At 42.2% G+C, this 25,576-nt stretch overlaps 1 protein-coding gene and 1 long non-coding RNA gene across 3 annotated transcripts; one reads left to right on the plus strand and one right to left on the minus strand.

Moving 5' to 3' along the window:
* Positions 1–4,130: 4,130 nt before the first annotated feature.
* LOC127009690 (uncharacterized) lies at positions 4,131–25,040 on the minus strand. Its single transcript, XR_007762136.1, has 3 exons — positions 24,893–25,040; positions 10,244–10,347; positions 4,131–4,442 (listed from the first exon to the last, which is right to left on the minus strand). It is a non-coding gene; the product is annotated as an uncharacterized LOC127009690 (long non-coding RNA).
* Positions 10,383–23,664, plus strand: LOC127009689 (uncharacterized). 2 transcript variants are annotated; one of them, XM_050883014.1, is made up of 4 exons: positions 10,383–10,522; positions 16,304–16,455; positions 19,883–20,041; positions 20,133–23,664. In XM_050883014.1, the coding sequence occupies exons 2-4, from the start codon at positions 16,311–16,313 to the stop codon at positions 20,789–20,791; spliced, it is 963 nt and encodes a 320-aa protein (XP_050738971.1). In that variant the 5' UTR covers positions 10,383–10,522; positions 16,304–16,310; the 3' UTR covers positions 20,792–23,664. The 2 variants fall into 2 exon arrangements, with proteins under 2 accessions (XP_050738971.1, XP_050738970.1); XM_050883013.1 differs by lacking the exon at positions 10,383–10,522 and having other exon boundaries at positions 16,218–16,455.
* Positions 25,041–25,576: the final 536 nt, after the last annotated feature.

Raw genomic sequence — 25,576 nt, forward strand, 5'->3', positions numbered from 1 at the left:
AACGGGGTAATTTGGGACATTCGGGGTAATTTGGGACAAATTATGTAATTTAATTACCGAGTTAATAAACTCCTTAAAACCTTTACTTTAGGACCTGTAGAGGTAGGATACAAAATTCCCAAAATTTTTTCTTTAATAAAAATTTTGACAAAATTTAAATGTCCTTCCACAGGCTGCCCTTTAAATCATGACCTTTAATCCCACCCTCTGCATGAAGGAAACACTTCAGTTCTTTTACACTACTTCTAATATAGCTGCACACCTGAAACTTTGAGGCCAGAATCCTTGTCCTATGAGGTAAGTTTGCAGATAATGTTTTATGGATCTGAGCCAATAATTTTTGCTAGAAATACCGCACATTAGACACGGGGTAATTTGGGACGGGATTACGTAAAAGCGTTTTTCTTAGATTTTTAGTATATTTTGAATGTGAACTCTACAGTAACACAACTTTTATGCTTAATCCAATGTTATATGATTCCTACAGCCATAGAACTTTCATTCCAGGCCAAGATGCCTAGGCATTACACACCAGTACTCTGACAACACTGCCGGTACCAGTATTCCTGAAGCTTCAATAGTGCCAGTGACACCAGAGATTGAGCTAAAAACACTAGAAGAGACTGAAATACCAGTAGAAGATGCATTGTCATTGTAATGAGTCACTACAGTATGGGGAGAACGGACTAAAATTGTCATTAGAAGAGGCTTGGTGCATGATAAGTCTGACTTTTCTGTTGAACACTCTCCCAGCTTGAGTGATGGCTCTGGTTTGCTAGGCAGTAATACGTTATAGGTAAAAGGTAAAGTTAGAGCCATGTTCTGAAGATGCATGTGGCCTCAATGCTCATCTCCATCACATCGGCTCTTGACCCCGTGGTGGGAAGAATCTATTACTCCAGGACACAGGACCAATGTGACATCCGAGTTACTACAGTTTACCTTTCCCAGGGTTCCCCAGGTTCCCATTTGTCAGCCAGCCTAAGAGGAAGAATGAACAGCTTGGTAAGCTGCATGCCGACTGCCTGGGCTGGGATTTGAACCCGGCCCAAAAATTCATAGCTAGGCGCACTCTGAAAAAAAATCGCACTAAGGAGGCACAAAAAGCTGCCAGTATCAGTTACATCACACTCCTTGGTTTTGTGTTTCTTGAAAAAAAAAAATATAGCAGCTTGGTAGTAGATGAGAAAATGAGAGAAAAGATGAAAAAGAAAATGTGAATGGAGGAACAGTTAGAATACATGTGTGGGTAACAAAGAGCCGAAAAGGAAAGCAAAAAGGAAAAATAAGAGGGAGGAGGAAAAATGAGAATATAGGGAGTTCAAGAACCGTAGGTACAGTTAATTTTCTATATTTGCACAATTAGTGATTGGATAATCCAGTAGAGCTATATACTGTTAAAATAGTTTCATTTTTTAGGATAAAACCAATGATTTTGTATAAATACCACAACGCTTGACAACGTTGTTTCCTGACGTTGCCAGTGTGCTGAGGGTCTGACCATAGGACTGACCCACACTTCACTCTTGCAAGGTCACGGCCAGAATGGAAGTTGCCCTGGCTGTCACTCTCCCCCTCGTCCCGCGCTCTCGTGCGCTACAGTGACAGCTGGCGCGTGACCCGCAAATGGCCTGCTGGCTAGGTCAGGCCGTCAGTACAGCGACAGCGTCAGAATACAACGTTATCAAGTGTGATATTTATACAAAATCATTTATATTATTCTAAAAAAATCATCTTAACACTAATTAGCCTTATTGGATTATCCAGTTATTTAATTTAATCAATTCAAAGGAAAAGAGAGATGTTGGGAGTGCGTGGCAAAGCTGCTGGGCGGGGGTGACCCGCAGTGGCCGACGTCAAAATGGACTCTTTTAAAATGGTCTTACTATATATATATATATATATATATATATATATATATATATATATATATATATATATATATATATATATATATATATATATATATATATATATATATATATATATATATATATATATATATATATATATATATATAGATATATATATATATATATATATATATATATATATATATATGTCTATATATATATATATATATATATATATATATATATATATATATATATATATATATATATATATTTTTTTTTTCGTTGGGGATTACTATAGTGGACAGGCATGGCGGCCACGAATGCGATTTGGAAAACACAATCGTGCTTGACGGACTGATCAGCGTGGACATAGTCAACCAGTTAATGCCTGCTAGCGTGCATAAGTATTTCCCAGTGCTTATGACAACACCTCCGTGGTCTAGTGGTCAGCGTGCCTGGATTCTATTCCGTGGGCCCGGGTTCGAATCCCGGCCCGGGCAGTCGGCGTGCACCTCACCCAGCTGTTCATCCTCCCTCTCGGACTGGTCGATAAATTGGTACTTGGGAAAACTTGGGGAAGGTAAACTGTGGTAACCCGGATGTCACACGTACTGGCCCTGTGTCCCGGGATAATGGGCTCCCTCCCACCACAGACTCAAGGGCCAATGTTACGGAGATGAGCACCGAGGCCACGCGCTGCTACAGCGTATGTCCCCAACTTTACCTTTACAGCAGATGTAATACCTGTCAAACAAAAGATGCCATAATTATTTGCACATGAAGTAACCATACCACAGTGTGTTATCATTTGTTACAGCCAGTGATGATAAGTTATATAATGAATCAGGTATGACTAAAATTCAGTATTTCCATAAAACAATAGTTTTGCCCTGTCATCATCTCAAATTTATTTTTCTCACCCTAATTCCTATAGCCTGCAAAGTCCAGCGTCCCCTTGCCTCTTCACTCCTCCCCTCTTCAACAACACCCTCCTGCTATTTACCCAAAGGACCCACTCTGCCTCCTCCTGGAGCGACACCTCTTATGATATTGCGTCAGTGGGAGCATTCTACTGTTTTCAGGTTCACCATCAGGTAGAAGGTGGTCACAGTAGTCCTGTGATTATAATCATAAGTAATGGTACTCTTATCATGGCTTGTATCCTGGCCGTCGGTAAATATATAGTTCGTGAGGTTTGTCGAGTCACTGTTGCGAAACATGTGTTTCATGTGACTAAAATACGATCATGTGGTGTGAAATCGCTTTCTTGCCATATCCACAAAACGTTCTCGTATATATTGTTAAATGGGATATGGCTTTAAATACCACCAACTACTCTACACAGCAGCGGCCGATCGAAACCTCTGTGCTGGTGAAGCTCCACGCTCATCAGTGCTACCATGGTCAGAGAGCACCACACCTTGCTGATGGCCGAGGTGTTTGTTTCATATGTCCCCCATTGTGGCCTACAAATGATACATACAACCGCTTGGGATCTCCAAGAAAAAAAAGTAGATTATGAGATACTGGCACGGACCTAATACGAATCTTTACCCAGGATAATTTTCAGAGTAAGAAGAAATGAGGTTGAGGTGGTCATACCGTCTGTATAAATTATAACAGCTGGACAACCATAGTAATAAGAATAGCAACCAAGGAATTATTGAAGTCAGGACAGACGGCAACGAACCAGATGGAGTTATTAAATTAAAACGTTTGCCGGAGTAGAAGAGTATTCAAACATCAGAGAGGTGTGCGACACGTTGGAAATTCCTTATGTGGCAGTAATGGCTAACGAGAATGATGAATCACCCTTTGTAAAAACAGGAGGGTTTACACTATGAGGCACCCCAGCATAACCAATACACGCAGGAGTCTAGAACCAGTACTGCCAACAGGCTTTCCATTGAGTGTGTGATTTCTCCCGCAAACAAACACTGCTGTCGTGCCAAGAGTAGACACTCATACGAAGAAACAACAAGCACAGAACCACGGGACGCTACCTAGCCACCTCTAATACCGAGTTATTTATCCTTTTTACTCTTCCTCATCACGACTAGATTTCCCATTATCCCCCACCCCCACCCCACCCACCCACCCACACACACACACACACACACACACACACTTCGCCAAACTGTTGAAATCATTAGAAGCAATTATATTAAGTGCCTGGGCAATTCCGTACATGGCCAGAGCTTCGTTATACCGAACACCTGGATAGCCAGCAGGAACGGAACATAAATAAAAATCATAACCATCACATAAAAAAAAAATATATTCACAGGAGAAAATGGAAAATGACAAATATTCGTGCTAAATAATGATTGTATACTTTTATGATCGAGTCCCATTTGCTTCCGTAATGATTGGAGCCTCTGCTCTCATAAGTGGGTCAAATAACACAACGAGGGTAGTTGGGAGGCGCGTAGAGACACTGTAGACTACAACGAACATAGTGCATTTATATGAACTTAGAGTGCTGCTGTGGAAACGGTGCAGGAAATGGATAACTTATGGCACTGTAGACTCACCCGGAGCGAAGGACAGCCGCGGCGTCTCACTCTCACGTCCTTGGTCCGTTCTCTGTAAAGTTGAGGAAATGGTAACTTGGGCGCGCGCCGATGCTTCCCTCCTTTTCCTCCCTCCCTGCCAGGAACACCCCAACCTAACCCTCCTCCTGGTACACCCCCTTTCCCGTCACCACCCCTCCCTCTCCTACCCTCTCTTGCCCCACCCCTACACCTCGCTGGCCGGCGGTAACTACCATTGTAAACACTTGTAGAGTTTTGCTTCCTGTCTTACATTAACAATAGATGATTCTTAAAGGAAATTCCAATGTAAAAAATTAACAAGTCTGAGGATGTTTCTTCACCACAGCATGAGATAAAGTGTGTGTGTGTGTGTGTGTGTGTGTGTGTGTGTGTGTTATTATTTTCATATACACTTCTGTACTCTTAATTTCTTCTCGATGTTTCAATGAGGTTCCGCAACTCTCTTGTTTATGAGTCTTGACCGAATCAGTAACTACGCCGTCCAGAAAAAAAGTCTTCGCAAATCTTCATCTTCCTCACTATCATCAACCTTCATCATCATCATCATATTCACGAATATAAGTCATCACTTCATCACGGGGGGCTGGTCTTCATTAACATCGCCATTGCAACCTTCATCACAAACACTGCAGTCATCATCACTTCACGGTACGCATTTCCTCGCTTTTGGTGTTGTCAGGAAACTCCCTCATGTGTCCCCGCACCGCACAAGGTCTAATTAGGTCTATTTCGGTCTTGGCCGATGCAATACACGGTCTCGCTCAGCGGCTGGCATCGAGCAACAATAAATGGCTCAAAAGCGATTCATAAACACAGGCCGAGAAAGACTAGCGAGTGAAGGTGATGTATCAGAAATCTATATGGAATTCGAATCGCATAGGACGTCAACGCTACACCATGGGAACAAAAGAGCAAGCGAGAGCATTGTTCAGGCAGCAGTGATGATTCTCTCTCTCGCTCTCTTTCTCTTTCTCTCTTTCTCTCTCTCTCTCTTTTGTTCTTGCTCTTTCGCTTACTCTCTCTTTCTCTTGCTTTCATTCTTCTCTCGCTCTCGTTCTTTCTCTCGCTCTTTCTCTTGCTCTTTCTCTTGCTCTCGCTCTTTCTCTTTCTCTCGTTTTTTCTTTTGTTCCCGCTCTCTCTCTTTCTCTTTCTCTCGCTCTTTCTCTTGCTCTTTCTCTCGCTCTTTCTCTTGCTCTTTCTCTTGCTCTCGCTCTTTCTCTTTCTCTCGTTCTTTCTTTTGTTCCCGCTCTCTCTCTTTCTCTTTCTCTCGCTCTTTCTCTTCCTCTTTCTCTTGCTCTCGCTCTTTCACTTGCTCTTTCTCTTGCTCTCGCTCTTTCACTTGCTCTTTCTCTTGCTCTCTCTCTTTCTCTTGCTCTCGCTCTTTTTCTTTCCCTTTCTCTTTCTCTTACTCGCACTCTCTCTCTCTCTCTCTCTCTCTCTCTCTCTCTCTCTCTCTCTCTCTCTCTCTCTCTCTCTCTCTCTCTCTCTCTCTCTCTCTCTCACACACACACACACACACACACACACACACACACACCTTTGCTACCATTAATCGCAGCATAAAACCTGACACAAATCATAAAACAATCTATTTGCTCCCCCTCAACAACGGCCCCCCAGCGCAGCCTGGCCATGAAAGCATCGGCCGCGCTGACTAATGAACCATACATACGAGCTTCTTCGGGCTCAAGACGGTAATATATTCTCCTTCATGTCCTGATGAAAGCGTGACATTAAAGGCTGCTGCCAGGAGTACATCGTTCAAGCTGAGGAGCTAATGAACAGATACAATGGATTAAAAAAATCGTCACTGTTAAGCACATCACGAAAAGACTCTTCAAATATATAAATTATTAGTGATCCTCAGAAGCCACCTGGCCTCACTGTTCACCTTGTTTCTCACATCTTAACTAAAGCAAGGTTATAAAGCTTTTAAACTGGGAAACGAATCGCTTAATTGGATTTCCTTAAAAAATACAAGTCAGTCAGCATTACTTAATGTGAAGCTGACTAGTGTATGTGATGGTTTTCACGAATTTACACTGATGAACTTTTCTTTTTAATAAAAACGATATATAAACAGAGAAAAATCAGAAGTCTGCTCTAGAATTACATGTACGAAACAGAAAGATTTAACTAAAACTGAAAATTCAATTTAATAATAAAAACTAGACAACACACACACACACACACACACACACACACACACACACACACACACACCAATGTATACATACATATATACATACATATTTGGTATCAAAAGAAAGCAAATTAAATGTATCATTCATAAATGGGAAGAAATAGGGTTGAATACTAAATATAATAAAAAATAATCTGTATAATAAGGTGCTTAATATAGGTTGATTTATATAGTGAAATGATTATACAACAATAGTAACTTTTTAAATAGATATCTTAAAATGATTTTAATACAAGATAGTCAACATATTGAAGTGTTCATATAATTATGAATTTTTATGCAGATATATTAATTTTTGTGGCGTCAGGAAGGTTTTTCGTCGCGGCGCGTGAAATGAGTCAGATTCGGCGAATTTTCGTCGCGAATTCTGATCAAGGTCGAGCAAAAACTACTGAAGCTAGGAAGGCGTGCTTGGTGGCAAATGAAAGCTCCATTAATACAGATTATTAATCAGGAAAAAATTGGAAAGCCCTAAATAAATAAAAAAAAGTTATAAGCAAAAATCTAGGACATGTCCAAATCGCAGCAAAAGGGTTGAAAAACAGACTATTTTGTGACGGCTCGACGACAAACTTGGAATCGAGCTATCAAAAACTCCTTCGAGCTGATCAAAGTACATTGCCAAGAGGGGCTACATGCCAAATTACAGCCTTCTAGAGGCACACTAGACAAAAACGGCAAAGTGTCTAGAGTTCGTCAAAATCGCTCTCAAAAGGGTTTAAGTTTTGAGCTCTAGCGAGTGGGAGTGGGGAAATGTTATGCATCATATTGGAGAGCACATTGGTAGGGCTAAAGTATTTGTTAAATAAGTTTTTAGAAACTCTCAAAAAATGAGTGAGTTTGAAGGTTGGGAACTCAAAAATAGTTTTTTTCAGAGTCGTTTTTTGCGAATTTATTCGATTGTTTACTCTTTCGAGTCGGGGTTTGAGCCCGGTGCTTATTACAAAATATAGCCCTTTCATTTTGCCGTCGATTGATACCAAAAAACATTTCTGTAGTCCCAGAAATACACACAGTTATGGTGATTCGCACCAAAGCGGTTGATTTTCCAAAATTCGCGGCTTAATGACAAGGCTGGGGCAAGTTTCTGGTCCATAGTGTAGGGTTCACTGACTATAGTAAACAAATAAAAATTCTAGATCTCGTATAGAGGTTCATAAAGATGAAAGTAAGAACTAAAAGGGGCAAAACTAATCAACAATAAGAATGTTAGTAAAATGATGTTGGGGAATTGCGCCATAACTGCTCGTGGCCTCAGTGGTCATGTCCGTCTAATGGCTCCCTGAGCTTCCTTGCTCCTTGAGAGGTGGGCAAGAACTCACCACCCCGGGACACACGACATTTGTGGCGTCCGGGTTACCACTGTTTACCTTCCCCAAGTATTCCCCAGGTACCCATCAATTGACCAGCTCGAAAGGCAGGATGAATAACTGAGTGAGTTGTGCGCCAAACTATAGGGGTGGGATTCGAACCCCTGGCCCGCAGATTCGTAGCTATAGGGGTGCGAACCACTACACCATGGGGACGATAGATATGTTAAGTGATATTCGTGGATTTATCATGGACTAGATCGAATAAACTCTGCAGGATAACATATGTGGAAGCAACAAAGAAAAGACTGGGCACTGACAGGAATCAGTTGTTTGCTCGATAAGACCCAAATGGCGTCTACACTGAAATTTCCAGTAGTCGGGGTGGGCAGGAGTATAGTGGTGAGGAGACTGAGGCGTTGAACTTTGAAGTCCCAGTGTAACCATGGATAAGGTGAAGAAAACTTTGAAGTAGTCATAAAGCAGCCGAGTAAAAGGGTTTAACCATAGACTATAAAAAAGGGTGAGCAAATACTTCGCAAGGAAGCTACAATATCAAATATATGTAGGATTCACAAATGCTCTTCTTAGGCTTGAGGCACTTAGATTGTAGCGTAGCCAAAGAAGTCTATCCAAGGTACGAGTTTATAAAATTGCCACGTACAGTAGTATCAGTGGTGTTAATAAGAACTACTAGCAATCAAGAATACCCCTCTTAGAGGAGACACTCACTAATTTCCACCTTTTAAGTGATCGCGTTGTTACTAGGCTGTCAGGGAGAACTAACGGTGAGAGTGCTGTGATCATCAGCAGATGTTGTTTTAGGATATTTGTTCTGATAAACTGGGACCGTTCTCCCAGGGTCATCACTGCACTGGAAATGCCACCGTCGATGGTCCATTAACGGATGAAAGGACAAAGCCATTTTATGATAGGAGAGGTACTGTAATAGGTAGCATGGAAGAATTTTAGAAGAAGTGTGCGTGTCTGTGCGTGTGCGTGTCTGTGAATGGAATGAGATATAAATGTATGAGGAAAATGATGATAGAGTAGCATGAGAAAGAGAGCGGATGGGATTGGACTGAGTGAAACTATTGTTTGGCCTTTGAGTAGCTGGAAGCGGCAGTAAAAGTAAGCGTGGTAAATAAATGGGAGGGTCTGTGAACAAAACTTGATGAGAATTACAGGGGGAGAGGTAAGGAAGACAGTGAATTTTTCTTGTCTGGAAGAATGTACAAGAAAGCGATTTAATATAGATAGAAAACTGCAAAAATAGTGTTGGTGTAAATCTAGATTGACGAAGTATGTTTGTAGCTTCGTCTATGCTGCTGTAATTTATAAAAACAGCAGAAAGAACTGGGTAAATTAGAAGTTTTGGAAGAAATTAAGTGCTCAACAAAACAGTTACAGGATGGAAGATGGTGATTGTAATTGGGATATGACTGCAAAAATAGCTTTTGATAAATAGAAGGGGTCTGTAAATGCCCAAAAATCTATTTAGGCAGTTATATAATGATTAACCAAAAAACTATTCCGTAGGGTAACTGCATGAAGGGACGACAAAAAGAAAGGTCGCACCGCCCTGTCGAAATGTAACATGGCCTCTTATACCTGGCACGTCTGATTTCCCAATAATCTCTCGCCCTCCTGAAGACGGCAGACACCACCTCCAGTAACTCAACTTCGGCGTCAGTGCTTATTTGAAAAAAGAGAAAACATACGCTATTGTACGTCCATTGTCTCGGTTTCGGTGATTAAATTTATACAGTTCTGTGGCACATTATTTTGATTTTAAGAATGTTATGCGTCACAAGAAAAAGCTGCCTAAAACTTCCCAAACAGTCGTCAGTCTTGAGAGTAAAGGCTGACGTCGTATGTGAATCACTATGTTTTAAGACTCACTATTAATCAATTACTCAATAACGACGCGCAAGATCCTAATCCCAAAATCTAACAGCAGGTCAAATTGATTGGGCTGAGCGCCACTTGGCAGGAGACGCACCGCTTCCCTGTATCCCTTGCACGCCCATGTGAATTCTGGGGTCGCTATTCTCAAACGCTACCGCCTCTCACATCAACTATTTCCAAAGGCCAAAATGGAGATTAGTCGGGTTGTGGTGAGTGTTTTTTTTAGATTCATGGTACAGAAAAAGGGTCAGACTACCACCAGGGTCATAAAACTACTCATGGAAATCCTGACAACTACAAAAACCTTATCAAATGTGTGTGCTTCGGCGCCGAAAGGTTTAAGAATATGACCCAGCACAGTACTTTCACCTGACAGCAGCAATGAATAACGTCATATCATATAAAACTTACGTCAAAATTGCAACTTCCCGTCCAGCTTCATTTCTGCTGTTATGTTGTGATCTCGTCTACCGTACACAAATTCCTATCGCCAGCAAGCAGAGGCCCATCACATCCTGAAAGAAGGCGAACCTCCCGCTAATGAACCGGTGAAATGTTGTTGACAACGGACCCATCAAACCCAAACAACGCTGAGGCGGTGGGAGGCGGCGGGGAATATAAGCAGCAGGATGGAGACACGACGCCAGACGCTCCCTTCCCAGCCGCTGCCAAGCATTCATCGTGGCTCAGGTAAGTGTGTGTGTGTGTGTGTGTGTGTGTGTGTGTGTGTGATATCACCATCATCATCAGCCTGTTTCATTTCTGTGTAAGGCATCGGCCTCCTAAGCGTCTCTGTTCATTTTTTTCTGCCTCTAGTTACTCTTCTCAATGAAAACGTTTCGTAAGCTATTAATTTCATTGCACTATCTAGGGTCTTTGTCAGTTATTTTTTTAGTCATTCACTTTTATCTATCTGCTGTGTTTTCTACTATATACGTTTGCTGTCCTTTATCATTTCTTGATTGTAACATTTCTCGATAGATATCATAACGTCATCTACTTTTGTCTGTTCTCTTATCTAGTTGCATTTTTTTCATCCATTATAATGATACCTACCATCGATCCTTCCATCCCTCTTTGAGTATATCACAGCTTCCTTTCCAGACACTGGGTCAGTTTCCATGTCTGACTCGTTTGATATGACGGAGCTCGCACTAATGGGGTATATTCAGATTTGCCAGCCAGCGAGTGTCGCCAGCGAATAGGTTATTGTGCCCCCAAAAGCTTGAAATGTTTTCCATTTATCGTAAATTACCTGTGTTACTCTGGGACTTGTAACATTTACAATTCAGTACAATAAGTGTCACTGTTGTTAATAAAAAATGTAGCTGATCATTCTCGTTGTTTTATTTACTGGTAAATGTGAGAAAATAAATGCCTTGCGGAAGCCTATCTTAAAAAATCGTTCTTGCATGAAAGCCCTGCAAAATCAAACAGAAATTAGCTTTTTAAAAACTTCTGTTTACATTACAATATTTGCTGAGTACCTGCCGTGGGTGTATAAGTGTCTCCTTCGGCGAAATTTATCAAAAACGTTAGGGCGTCAGGCATTTCGACAGCCCCCCCACCCAACATTAGGAAGGCCAGGTGTTTGTGCCTCAGTGGGGTCAGCAGCTTCCGCTCCCAGCATATTATACTCCGCCTTCAACTGACTGCTGGTTGTTGTAAGAGATGAACCAAGATCTTGGGTGGACGCCTGCCGCTACCAGGAGCGTGGGCAGGTCAAAGGTGATGGCGTTTAAGGCCAGGAGTTGAGGGCGGAGTGAAACACTATTGGAGCGGAAGTCAATATCGCACACGGACATCAAAGAATGGAGGCTGCGCTTTCTGTCGAGATATTTGACGCCTTAATGTTCTTGATAAATTTCGCCGACGGCGACACTGATACACTCTAAGGGGATATTCAGCAAATATTGTAATGTAAATAAAAGTTTATAGAAAGCCCATTTTTGGTTGACTGCGCACGGCTTTCATGTAAAAACGATTTTTGATAAGGATAGGCTTTCGCACGGCATTTATTTTCTCTCGTTTACCAATAAATAAAACAACGAGAATGATCAGCTACAATTTCATTAACAAGTGTCACTTATTGTACTAAAGTGTAATTGTTACAAGTCCCAGAGAAACACTGGTAATTTACGATAATTGAAAGAACATTTCAAACTTTTTGGTGCATAATAATCTATTCGCTGGCGACACCTGATAACCCTGAATATGCTCCACTGAAAGCCCTTCACTTCAAACATAATCAAACACAAGGACATGCAATGTTTCCCAGTCTTCCGAAGGTTTTCCAGACCAGTCTTATACGCCTTCTTATTTTCGGTTCTAGTGAAGGATTTGTTTGAACCCAATGTCTTAAGCATCCATATTAACTTTCCATTTCTTGAGAATCCTATTGGAGGACTATTTTTTCGATTTGGGTATAATTGTTGAACTTAACTTTAGATTTTTTTGTTGTGCATATGAAGTCCTGCTTGTACTCCCTGTTCAGCTCTTTTATCATATGCTGCAGTTCATCACTTGTCTCCTCTCAAAAGAATCTGAGCAAGTGTTAATAGCAGAAAAACTGTGCTAGATCGGCGTCGCATGACCCTCGAACACCCCCCCAACAATTTATATTATGCAACTAGGGGTCTAAAATGGAAAATGCTGAAAAGTAAAGATGGCACCTCTATAAACACTTGCCTGCGCCACAACGGGCTGGGGCCGACCATCAGGCCGTACTATGAAGGCCTACCGGCGCCACAGGCCAAGACGCAAAAAAAAAAAAAAAAATGACTTTGTTTATAATGCCATGTTGTAGGGTTCATCAGGGCTAACAAATGTTATTATACAATGTCATGTCTACAATGCATGGGTAAGCCAGGGAAACAACTAGAAGAGAACAACACTAAGAAGATGGACAATCTGTTGATCGGCGTCTGCGACGCCGATAAAAATCTGTATATCGAAAAAATAAAGATATTCATTTTTTCGTTCCTTTTTTCCTCCCTCTGAGTTTTTATTTAACATTTATTCTAAGAACACCGTAAACAGTTTAAATAACATGAATCGCCCTGTCTGACTCCTTTTTTATTGGAAATTTTCCGTTATCTATAAAGTTAAATAGTCGTTGTTACATCTTTGTAAATGCCTTCATGAATTCTACAATAGATTTCCCCTCCCCCTTGTTTTTAATCGTATTTAGAACCACCGCGGCTTTCTCGTAGTCAATGAATCCTACAAAAAAGTTTATGCGTGTTTTCTCTATTTCCTTGTTTAGTTTTGGAATGTGATCCTCGTTGGAAACCCAATGAAGAAATAGTTTGTTCGAAGGCCAGGAGAGGTAGGAGTCCTGTCTGTTCCGTTACACCACCTCCCATCTAGTCCGTGACGCGTCCTCTTGGCTGTCCGCGGTCATCTGTGAGTCGGTAGTGATGGGAGAACCGAGTACTTTCTGCAAACCGAGTAATTCGGTACTAACAACTCTTCAACACCGAGTAAACCGAGTACCGAATGATTAATTTGCTCCCACGATAATAGGCCGACAGCAGGTCATACAGAGATGGCTGGGCGGGGAGGGTTGTTGAATTATTATTGAACATTTACTCCCTCCTAATTGGAGGGAGCATTGGCCTTTGCCAATGGCGGCCCGTAGCAGGGTGCCGACAGACCGACTCTATCGGCTGACGTCAGCCGAGCCGACCAAGTCGGTCTGTCGACGAGGACTGGCGTGTCTCTGGAGGGGGGGGGGGGGGGGGGTAGAGGTGGCAGTCTTATAACCAGGAGGCTAAAGGGGAAGGGGGAGGTCAAAGGGTTGCCAGAGATGAGAGTTGTTCAATTTCGTCTGAGGACAGATAACTTTAAAATAATGTCTTTAACATTCCATGTGAAATTAAAACAATTTAAAATTTTCTTCTTATTTTCGAAGACCTACGTACAGTTCTTCATTCCTGCTCGAGATAAAGCAGAAGGGTCAAGGTCTACAGATAATAATGCATGTGTCGGTATATGAGGCAGATAATTCATACACAAACATATTCAATGTTGCGCAAAATTTATATTTTTAACTGCGATGATGAGTTTCATTTCCCAGGCTGATGATCCATAATGTGACTTACCAAGTCGATTACTCTTGCTTAATTAGTCAATCATCGATCGATCGATTATATTCCATCCAAAATTTTGGAAATCGATCAAAAAGTTGAATTGCAAGAACCGAGTAAACCGAGTAGTACTCACTCAAATCCAAGAACCGAGTTGACCGAGCAGTAGCCTACTCACTCAAATCCAAGAACCGAGTTGACCGAGCAGTAGCCTACTCACTCAAATCCAAGAACCGAGTTAACCGAGCAGTAGCCTACTCACTCAAATCCAAGAACCGAGTTGACCGAGCAGTAGCCTACTCACTCAAATCCAAGAACCGAGTTAACCGAGCAGTAGCCTACTCACTCAAATCCAAGAACCGAGTTGACCGAGCAGTAGCCTACTCACTCAAATCCAAGAACCGAGTTGACCGAGCAGTAGCCTACTCACTCAAATCCAAGAACCGAGTTGACCGAGCAGTAGCCTACTCACTCAAATCCAAGAACCGAGTTGACCGAGCAGTAGCCTACTCACTCAAATCCAAGAACCGAGTTGACCGAGTAGCCATTTACTCGCGCAGAAACGTACTGTAGTACGTAGCACCCAATGAGTTGGAGTCAGTTTGTCCCTCGCTCTCCTCTTGTGTTCATTTCGATTCGTCTCCGTTTTCTATGGTGGAGATATACTTGTGCTCTCCATGTGCACTCTATGCCGTATTATAAAGGCCTGACGCCCCCCACCACAATTTTGCCATTCTCCCTTCATGCCAAACCAGCGTCTCTAAGTACCCGGCAGCAAAGAAGTTCCATGTTCCGATGTTAATGAGGACCATCCGGAGGAAGTATTGAATATCAAATGGGCATAGCTGGGCGTTATCGCGATACTTTATCGCTGATAACAAAATCGGGTTATCAGCCATCCGCAACTTATTTAAATATATATCGGTATCTGTTCAGAGAGCCAGTCCACCAGCCAATTGTGAATGTTACCCGAGATACCGTGCGCCAATAGTTTGCTGAGCAATCGTTGGTGGGGGACCTTATCAAATGCCTTTTGAAAATCCAGATATATGATATCTACTGATCTGCTTTCATCGAACACCTCAAAAATATAATGAAAAAAATCAAGTAAGTTAGTTAAACACGAACGTTTACTAAGGAAGCCATGTTGCGAATTATTTATCATATTATTTTCTTCGAAAAATGCCACCATATTGTCGCGAATGATAGTCTCCATTAACTTACAAACAATAGATGTCAGGCTAATTGGTCAATAGTTTCCTGGATGAGATTTGTCCCTCTTTTTGAAAATTGGTGTGACATTTGCAAGTTTCCAATCTGACGGAACTTTTCCAGCTGTTAAAGATTTATTGAATATGATGGAGAGCGGTTTACAAATTTGATGTTTGATTTCTTTTAAGACCCAAGGGGTAATTTTGTCTGGACCAGGAGCTTTGCTTACTTTAATCTTTTCATTTGTGCGTAAAATGTCACTTTCTACGATGAGCAGGGAAAGGGAGGGAAAGAGATTAAAAGAGAGAGGTAGGGAGGGTCAGGTAAAGGTGAGGAAAGAGGGGGAGAGAAAGGGTGTGAGTGGGAGGGAAAGAGATTAAAAGAGAAAAACTGGGAGGGAGGTGAAAGGAAAAGAAGAATGAAATGAGAAGGAGAAAAATACGGGGACGGAGAGGGAGAAGAAAGAAAGGAAGTAGGGGAGGAGTGAACCAGGGAAAAGACTAACGGCGCAATAGGCCGCGACGGAAAAATAACAAAAAAAAAAAAAAAATAGGTGGGTGACGTAGGTGCTTATTTAGGTGTGTTCCTACTTCCGTTGATTTATATCGTTTTCATTTTTTAGGCTAGAAAATGCTTATTTTACCGCAAAATCCCGCGATATAGCGAAAAATCCCCGATACGATACAATTTAAAAATCCGCGATACAGCGAGGCCGCGATAAGTGAACCGCGATATGGCGAGGGATTACTGTATTACCGTCCATGTGTACGTGTCAACGTGTGGTTTTCAGGTTTTGCAAGTTTTCTAAAATACAGATAATGAAAATTTGGATTCATCTATGTTTTTGTTATTTGAAATATCAATATAGTACCGTTTTCGCCTGTCGGACTTGTCGCTAACTAGTATCGGAATTGTGGATTTATATCGGGTATCGGTTATCGGTTATCGCCTATATTTGTGTCTCTAGTTAACGAATATCGGTTATCACCGACAAGGTTTTCCATTATCAGTTATCGGTTATCGGGAATAAGGTTTTCTGTTATCGTGCCCAGCTTTGCAAATGGGACATTGTAGGGCTCAGAAATGTGAGGAGTTTCGGTGAGAAGCAAAAACTGTTTAGTCAAAAGCGGTTACGGCAAGCCCCTAATCATCTGCCTTGTGTTATGTTTAGGTGAGGCATGTGGTCGCTAGTGGGTGCAGTGGCGATCGTCGTCGCCGCCGCCGCAGCTTCCACATTCACCATCACCGGGCTGGATTACGAAAACGTGGTGCCTCACTACGCCACCAACAAACACCTCATTGTTGACTTCCAGATGGTCGCACGTGAGTGTTCCTTTGTCGGGCTGCATGTGTATAGTTGTGGGAGCTTTGACGTGGCGCTCCTTGGCAGGGGTCCCACTTTGCCAGTCCAGGATTTCCCCAGATAGATGTCAAAAATTCCCTAGATTGGTCACAATTTCCCCAGAATTGTACAACACTGCCTTATAATGTGTGCCAGCTCATTTTACTTGTTATTCCTGCTACTATTTATCATAAAATGCATAAAACAGTAGCTATATATTTTTTTAATGAAACTACCTAGGCACATTGAAATAAATATGTTTGCTCAAAAATACAATTTTCTGTTTCCATTAGACCATCACAAATCACCATATCAGTGACATATCTTTTAGCAAAACTATATACCAGTATACTTTGTAGATATAGGAAAAAAATATGTCTTTTTGGACACTAGAAAAAGGATAACAGCACTATGATATAGCAACAGCTTACATATTACTGCTAAGTTGAAAAAGAAGTGAGAAATATATAATCACATTGTAATTACACATTACTAGGTATGAAATTAATGTTTAATAATTTGCCATTATGCTTTGGTAAGAAAAAAAATAAAATACTGGCCTTATTTCCACTGAATATCATCTTCATCCATCACAGAATGGGTGTAACATATAGATTGACTATGCTTTGGTAAGAAAAAGTAAAATACTGGCCTTATTCACAGAATGGGTGTATATGTAGATTAGCCCTTCATTGACTTGTAATGATAGTATGACACATTTTTACCGTATTAAATGATACAAAAATTTTTTTTATTAACAACAGTATCACATTGTATTGAAGCGTAATTGTTAAAAGCCCCAAAGAAAGACATGTAATTTACGATAATTGAAAGAATCTCAAATATGCGTGTTATGCACCTGTACGGGTGCCCTGCGCACCATGTATCCAGATCCAGATCAAACTTTGTGGCCATGTGACCTGACACCCGCTGGCTGGCAACTCTGAATATACCTTATTACGTCCTTGAACATGTTACGACGGGATTGTGTTATGTGTAAGCTACCTACTCACCGTCACGGGTCAAAGAAGGGTTGGTGCAGGAGAGATAGGAGGCCTCGTTTGTCTTTATAGGAATCAGGGCAGGCAGGATGCGTTTTGAACTCACAGTCACCCCAATTTACAAGAGTGTGTGCAAGCCTCTAACAACAAAAGGAAAGACGTATGTACGTATGTATACATTTTGTGCAAGCCGTTAACAACAAAATGTAAGACACATATTTCTTATTTGTCGTTTATGACAGGAGAAATAACCTTTTAGACGCCGCTTACATAGCCACAACGGCATCATTCCGAATGGGGTAAATACGATAGCATTTGAGGCACTGAGCGGCAGAGGGGCCAACACGCCAATTCCATACTTTTGAGTAAATGAAGATTGAAGTTGGAGATCATATAGTTACTTGTCTATGTTCTAAATTACTCCTTATTATACATCAAATTAAAGCTCTTGGGTAGAGCTTTTTAATCATATACATGATTTAAGGAAATGATTATAACGGGCATAGCTATCTGTCGCATAGGCCTGACGATTATATCGACCAGCACATATTAAAAAAATCTAAAGAATAATGATACCCAATAAAGTTCATTCATGAGCAAAATTGCTTGTAGCAGTTGTATTACCCTAATCATAATCACACACTTTTTAATGATTTTTTTATAAAATCATTTTATGGACATGAACTTAAGAATTCATCAGTAATAAGAGATGTATAAATAAATTAAGCAAACCTTCAAACTAGGAACAGAAACCAATCCATGGAAGTTATCTTACTTGTGTGGGTGTGAGTTAAGGGGGAAGATCAAGCCTAAAAATTCAGAAAGTCATCTGGGTGAAATCCCGTGTCTCCAGTGTTTTCAGTCTGACGCTCAACCAGTCGCCGCTGTGTGGCGAAAATATCCTCAAAGAAGGACTGGTAAGCTTGTGGAACATACCTCATGAGGCTTCTCATGTCCTAGTTTTTCATGTGTGGGTAAAACACCATTAATGTATTTGAGTGGCAGTGGCTTTTCAGTTAAATTAAAGTTTATGGCACCATACTTCTGTGAACGAACTTTTTGTAGTTTCATTTTGACAAGTCTCATCATTTTTTTTTTTTTTTTTTTTTTACGTCGTGGCCTATTGCGTCGGTAGGCTTCTTCCCGGTGGATCCTGATGGTCGGTCCAAGGCTTCTTCCCGGTAGGTCCTGATGGTCGGCCCAGCCCGTTCTGGCGCAGGCGAGTGTTTATAGTGGCGCCATCTTGCATTGGCTCATCTTTAATCCTAGAATCTAGAGTCCGGGTTTATAGATGGTCTTCTGGACAGCATGTGGGTAGTTTTAAGCCACTCGGAGGAGGCTGAAAAATCCCAGCTTGGTGGCACCGGTCGGGGATTGGACTCGCGTCCTCCTGAACGCGGGGCCGTCTTGCTATCCGTTCAGCCACCTCGATGCCCGTCATGTAAGTGTTTTTCACTAACAAGGGGGTCCAACAACTTGTGCCGAAACCTGTTCATTTGTCCACTTGCTCGTATAAGTTATCTCTTTTCCTTTTTCCTACATGTTGCTTCTAAGTCCCTGGCCTCATCTGGCGTTTCGATGCGTTCAGTGGACATTTGCCTTCAGTTTGTGATGAGCTATACACCACTGTAGTGGATATTTTCAAAGAAAATCCACTATCAGAACTCGTGCTTCTCTCCATTGGCTAAGGACGACTATGTAAACAGACATTGGGGAGGTGGTGGCGGCGGACGCCAGCGGTTTGCCGCAGTGCTGGGATTTTTTTTTTTCAGCCCTGCCCAGCCGCCTTAACCCCACCTACATGCTGCAGAAGACCATCAATCAACCCAACTCTAGATTTCTAGGAAAAGATGAGCTCCGGGAGGGGCAGCATGAATGTATGATGATGGCGCCACTAAACACGCCTGCTGCGCCACGGGCTGGGCCGACCATCAGGCCCCACCACCGGGAGCCTGGGACCGAGCATCAGAGGATCCCGGGGAGAAGCCTCACTGGCACACAGGCCAGCCACGACGTAAAAAAAAAAAAAAAAAAGACATGCATAAGAAACGGGATCTTATTGGTTGGATTATTGTCCCCTCTGTTTACTGACATCTGAAGATAACCAGAGAGTTTGGGAGAAAATAGTACGTTAGCCTCGCCCTTCTTTCCCGTGGACATACCGATTGTTTTACCTTCAAATAATTCATATTCTAGTAGAAGAAGCCTTGAGCTACCAGATACCGCCTGTAACTCAATAGGGAGATTTTTCTCGCACTGGCCCCTCTGCCGCTCAGTGCCTCATTTTTTGTGACGGGGTTGGTCAGTATATATTTGACCATATGTATAACATTACGACAGGACATATACGTGCAGTACTAATGCTGTCTCTCCCCGTGTGTGTGTGTGTGTGTGTGTGTGTGTGTAGGAGGCCCGCTGGGGCCACACATGCTCCTGGAGTGCAACAGCCGATGTGTGGCGCATCCCTCGTGTTATTCCTTCGTGGTGAAGCCTGGCAGCCGCCGTTGCTTTCTCTCGCGCCTGAACCGCTGCATCGACAAGGACTCGATTCTCCTTTCCGCACCAGGTCAGTACACAAGTTGGGCCGTCGATGCTGCTCTTTGTACCTAGGCCACGAGATTCCTCTGTTATTACCAGTCTGCTTTTCTCCCCGACAGGTCAGTTCTACTACGAGAAATTTGAGATCACTCCGTCCCCTCCGCCCACATGCTACGCCTCTTGCCTGATGGGCAACATCACCTGCCAGGATTGTGGTCGACCTAACTGCTGGGGTGACCGTTGTCAGCACTGCGCAACCACCTGCTGGGAGCGGATAGACAAGTCCCAAAACAGTACAATTCTTTTCAAAAAATCTCAAACAAAGATTCACACTGTCAAGTGCAACGGCAACTGGCAGCTGTGGTGGAAAGGGGAACAGTCTGCTCCCGCCCTCACCCCCGACGAGGCACTGTTGCTGCACCTGGCAGTCATCTACGGGGACGGCCGCACCCTCAACGCCTACTTCGACTCCGTGCAAGTTACAGCTGGCGGTGCCCTCAGCGTGGGCAACCTGACCCATGAAGACGGGGCCGGTAATTGGTGGGAGGCGCCCTTCACTAATCGGCCGCTCCAATCCTTCCCAGACAGCAACTGTTACAACTTTTACACCCCAGAGACTACTTGCGTCTCCCTCACGACACCGCTCGCGGAACAGCAGATACTGGACTATAACGAAACCATTTACCGAGGTTATCCGTGGCTCACTGGCGACGACAGCTACGACAACGTATCCATTAGCAACATACATTTCTGGGTAAGGTGTGCCCAGTGTGAATGAATGATGCAGTGAAGGGACGTACCATCTTGGGTTCTTCACCGCTCTTTGTTTAATGTTTACGTACCCAATCCTGCTCCGGCATTTATTTTTACACTCGGCCCGTTGCACCGGTAGGCTATCTTGATGGGGCCTGCTGACAGGCCCCAGCCCGTTCGTGGTGCAGGTAGGTGTTCATAGTGGCGCCATCTTGTTTGGCTCTTGCTGTCCCCCGGAACTCATCTTAGCGTCACTGTAGAGAGTCTCGCTACAGTCCAGGTTAATAAGTGGTCTTAGAGACAAACATGAAGGCAGATTCAAGCCTCTCGGCGATGACTATAAACTGTCAGCTCGTAGCGGCGGGCGGGACTTGAACCCGCGTCCTCCAGGACGCCGCGTCCGCACGCTGACCACTCAGCCACCGCCTCTCTGGATGGTCTGTTTTCATCCTTTAACCTGGTCCTCTGCTTCCCCTGATTTCTCTCACAACTTCTGGGCAGTGGTGGGCACCGCTAGCCGAAAAGTTAGCTTCGCTAACGTGCACTAACTAAAAAGTTATAGCTTCGGTTACGCTAACCCGCTAAACTGATAAAGAATTTAATGGAAGCTAAACGCTAACCCCTAACTTTTTTGTATATGGATTTAGCTTCAGTTTAGTATTTTGGCTCTAAAGCCCCGTCTGTCCGTTAACGATGGTCTCCTTGGGTTGGCACATGACGCATCGGAAGTGCAAGACATTGGCGTTCGTCATATCTCTTGATTTACGGACAAAGTCCTTTTCCAGGTGAGGCCACGGGTTCTGGGAACTTCTGGGACTCTGGCCGTCAGCTTGAGTGACCTGCGCCTCACCCTCGGCTGCAGCATCCTCAGGTGGAACAAAAACGTCCTCACTCGGGTCACCTTCCATGACGTCGATAACGATAGACAAGGCGACAATAATGAACGCGACTACACGGTGACAACGTCGAAGCTGAACTGAACGAAGACCCCAATAAGCAACAACAAGAGAAGAGAAAGAAGCCTCCAGTTTATCCTAAATCCGTATACTTTACCCAAGGTTTCCCGCAAATATACGCATTATTTACTTTTTCCATAACTGACACTTTTATTTTTTTGTCAGGTGGAAAATATGAATTTTTGTTATTAAATCCCGAGTCCAAAGAGTTGGAAATGGTAGATGTATTACCCTAAGATACCCAAAAGTTTCCCTAATAATTGTCCAATTACCCAACTTTAAGGTGTAATTTACCCAAAAGTGGAAGCCCTGGAATTATTGCGTCATGTGGCTCAACTGGTGCTGTGTCTGCTCACAACGGACAAGACCAAACCTGTATGAAATTTTTAGTGGACTTAAGTTAGCGGAGGAGGAACTACACTTAGCGGAAGCTAATTGATCCGCAAACTGTTTCCAAAGTTAGCGGAAACGCTAATCAGCTAACAAAAAAAAAAAGAAAATAGCTTCGCTAATTAGTGGATTAGCGGAACCGTGCCCACTACTACTTTTGGGTTGGCACTCCGTTGCTTTCACTGTCTACCTGGCATCAGTTCTACGAATATTATTGCCTGTCCAAGTCAATTTCTTATTATTAATAGACAGACTATCTTCAACCTTGCCTATTCTCTGATCCACGATGTTAGTAGCACTCTATCTCTCAATCTCCCATTGCAGCATTTTTTCTCTCCATTCTTCTTTGTGCGCTTCTAGGCTTTCTCTCTACATATTTTGTGAGGCACAAAGTTTCTGAAGCATATGTTAAGACTAGCAGAACTTATTGACTGTACACCATGGAGAGTAGCAGGTTGCTATTCATGGCATTACTATGTTTACGAAAAGCACTCCATCTAATTCCTATTTTCTTAATTAACGATTTATCTTTCTTGGTCTGGGTTTGCACCAACTGTTTGTCCGAGATAATTATTTGTATTCTGCTCTCAGAGGTGCGTCCTTCCCGATCATTACTTGTTTTCCTGCCAACGGACTCGACTACGTTATCTTCGTGTTCTTTATTTCTAATTTTTAGACCTTTCAGGCTTTCTCTGTTTTGTTCCTCGATCACTGGCTGCAGGTTTTCCTCAAACTCACTTAAGAGGACTGTCACATTTGAGTCTTAGGTTGTTAAGGTATGCTCCGCCTGTCTTGATTCCCATGTCATCCCACTAGTTTTTTTAATACTTCTAAGCAAGAAGTAAATGAATGTGGAAAGTTGTGTCACCTTACTTAACGCTTTTCCAAATTATTATTATTATTATTATTATTATTATTATTATTATTATTATTATTATTATTATTATTATTATTATTATTATTATTATTATTATTATTGTTATTATTTTTTTGCTTTCTTGAGGAGTTTAATGATTGCCGTGTAGCTCCTATATACAAATTATCTTCAAACACCTTTCTTTATGCACTGCTCATCCACACCCTGCCCCCTGAATGCCTGCACGACTCCTGAAGTTCTGAGTCATTCTTTCTTATTATATATGAAAGCCATGTAGGGTGATTTACTGTACTCTGCAGAATTTTTGGCAGCTTCGTCATTGGCGAGATGTGTCCAATTATTAAGTAAACACCTTTTAAAAATGTCATTTCGTGCTCAGCAAAAGATTTAGATTTACTTTTGTTATCATTCCACATGCATTGTTTTCCTTCAGCAGAATTATACAACTTCAACTTAACAGTATGATTAGTGTTTGTTAGTGTTTTCTTGACTGCAAGGTTTCCCACGTAACTGCCTTTATCTCGGTACTTGACAATTTCACTCGGTTACACCTGCATGTCCTGAAGATTTCCGAACATTTTCTGAAAATGTATATTGCTCTTCTTTAACACGCAGGCCATGGCACGCGTAGCATTTTTACGAGTTTAATATTACTCTGACAAATAAATCGAGGCTTTCAATGGTTCAGTGTTTGTCTAATCCCGCAGTTTTTTTTCTTCTTCAAAATGTTCATTTTTTTAAATTACAAAAACTATATAAATCCCAGAGCGGTTCTACTACCGGAGGTCACAATAATTATGAGTTTTCTACTCAATAAAAAATAAATTATGGAATACAATCGCTTGTATAAAAGGCCTGAAAAGAGCAATAGATTCTCAAATTTTCAGGTGAATATAAGTTGTTACAAAAGAATATTGAATAACTGAAGAGCGAAATTATTATGAGTTGAATAACTGGGCTTGTTTTTATTATCATTCTTGTAGTTCATGTGAATCACCGAAAAATTACAGCCACGTATTGTTCATGAAAAAAGGTGCTGGAACACTATAAATCGTCCATGTATTTCTTTTAATTGACTGATGAGTCCTAAAAACAATAGCACCTCTTATTTAAAACAACTTCCCAGCAATAAGCAACCCTGGCCCACCTCCACCAACAGAAATCATACCAAAAGACAGTGCAAAAGCCCAAGGAATCGAAGAACAGATGGAAGCAAGCACGGGCAGGGCATACACAGAGGAAGATGACATAATAAGGAGAGTAGGTCGGGCTTAGGCAGGAGAAGTCGAGATACAAATGCAAACAAGCTCAAGAGGAGGCATAACCAGGTGAATAGGAAACAAAAAAGCACACCAGACAAACATACTCAAACAAGGGAAGAAAAGAGAAGACAGATCAAGATAATGGAGTAAGAATCTTTAAACCAAAATCAGAAGGATGGTCAAGAAATTCTAGAAAAGAAATAACATTGAAAAACATAGATAAAGGAAGTATAAATACATCTATAAGGATGAAATGATACAGGAGGGAGTGGCATTCAGTACAATAATGGGTGATGAGAGAGCTGATAGATTACTTCATGGCACTGGAAAACTCCACCTTCAAAACAATACAACCAGGAATCATAAAAAACGCACACCCAACCCCAAGTAAAAAAGTTAAAAAGTAAATCATATCCAAACAAATAGAAGTATACTCTAACGCCCCCCCCCCTCCCCCCCCCCTCCCCCCCCCCACACACACACACAACATCAACCACGGACAGGCAGGCGGCGTGCCGAGCAACACACGGGGTCGTGAACCAAGAAACAGCCCGAGAACGCGCTGCACAGGACTCCACACACACAGCAGGCCGCACCAAGAGAGAGGCAAGGGTAACACACAGCACAAGTTTGTTACTCACAGGCTCCAACCACGTTGCACTAGTGACTAGTCCACCAGGCACAGTACGGGCTATAAGGCACACGGAGAGGCACGAACACAGGCGCTCGGCAGGTAAACAAGCAGTGCAAGCAGACACCCGGAGAGAGCGGCAGCACGTGTGTCCTCCTCGGACGATCGCTCTCTCTCTCTACTACGTAGGGGTGGGCAGGTACCGGTACCAGTACCGGTACTAACGGTACCAGCTAAACGGTACGGTACCAGATTGCTCGGATCTATTTATTGGATTGATAATTCATGTCCGATTCTTTTTTTTTTAGGTTGCTAATAAATATTGTTATTGTTATTAGACTATGATCGAGTACATCCATAATAACTATACATGCTATTTTTTATAGAAAAAATAAATATTCACTTCATTCAGAGAGAGAGAGAGAGAGAGAGAGAGAGAGAGAGAGAGAGAGAGAGAGAGAGAGAGAGAGGTGTGACACACACATATACACAATGGACTTTTTTTTCATTTATTTCTGCCCTCAATTAGGATGTTTCTTCTGTTGTTTTATGTAAAATCTTTAAAAAAAACTTTGGCTTTTTTTTTGGGGGGGGGGGGGGAGGTTAATGCCAACCCTGCTTCTTAGGCACAGGCTGTATGAAGGCATACGTCCAGCAGGAAGGAAAGGTAGATGTTGACAGGCAGAGGCGAAAG

The sequence above is a fragment of the Eriocheir sinensis genome, chromosome 41 (genome assembly GCF_024679095.1).
Source record: "Eriocheir sinensis breed Jianghai 21 chromosome 41, ASM2467909v1, whole genome shotgun sequence".
Classification (NCBI taxonomy): domain Eukaryota; kingdom Metazoa; phylum Arthropoda; class Malacostraca; order Decapoda; family Varunidae; genus Eriocheir; species Eriocheir sinensis.

Coding starts and splice junctions, on each gene's coding strand:
- LOC127009689 (XM_050883014.1), top strand. CDS start 16,311: ATGTGGTCGCTAGTGGGTGCAGTGGCGATCGTCGTCGCCGCCGCCGCA. Junction 16,456..19,882: donor TGACTTCCAGATGGTCGCAC/GTGAGTGTTCCT, acceptor GTGTGTGTGTAG/GAGGCCCGCTGGGGCCACAC. Junction 20,042..20,132: donor GATTCTCCTTTCCGCACCAG/GTCAGTACACAA, acceptor TCTCCCCGACAG/GTCAGTTCTACTACGAGAAA.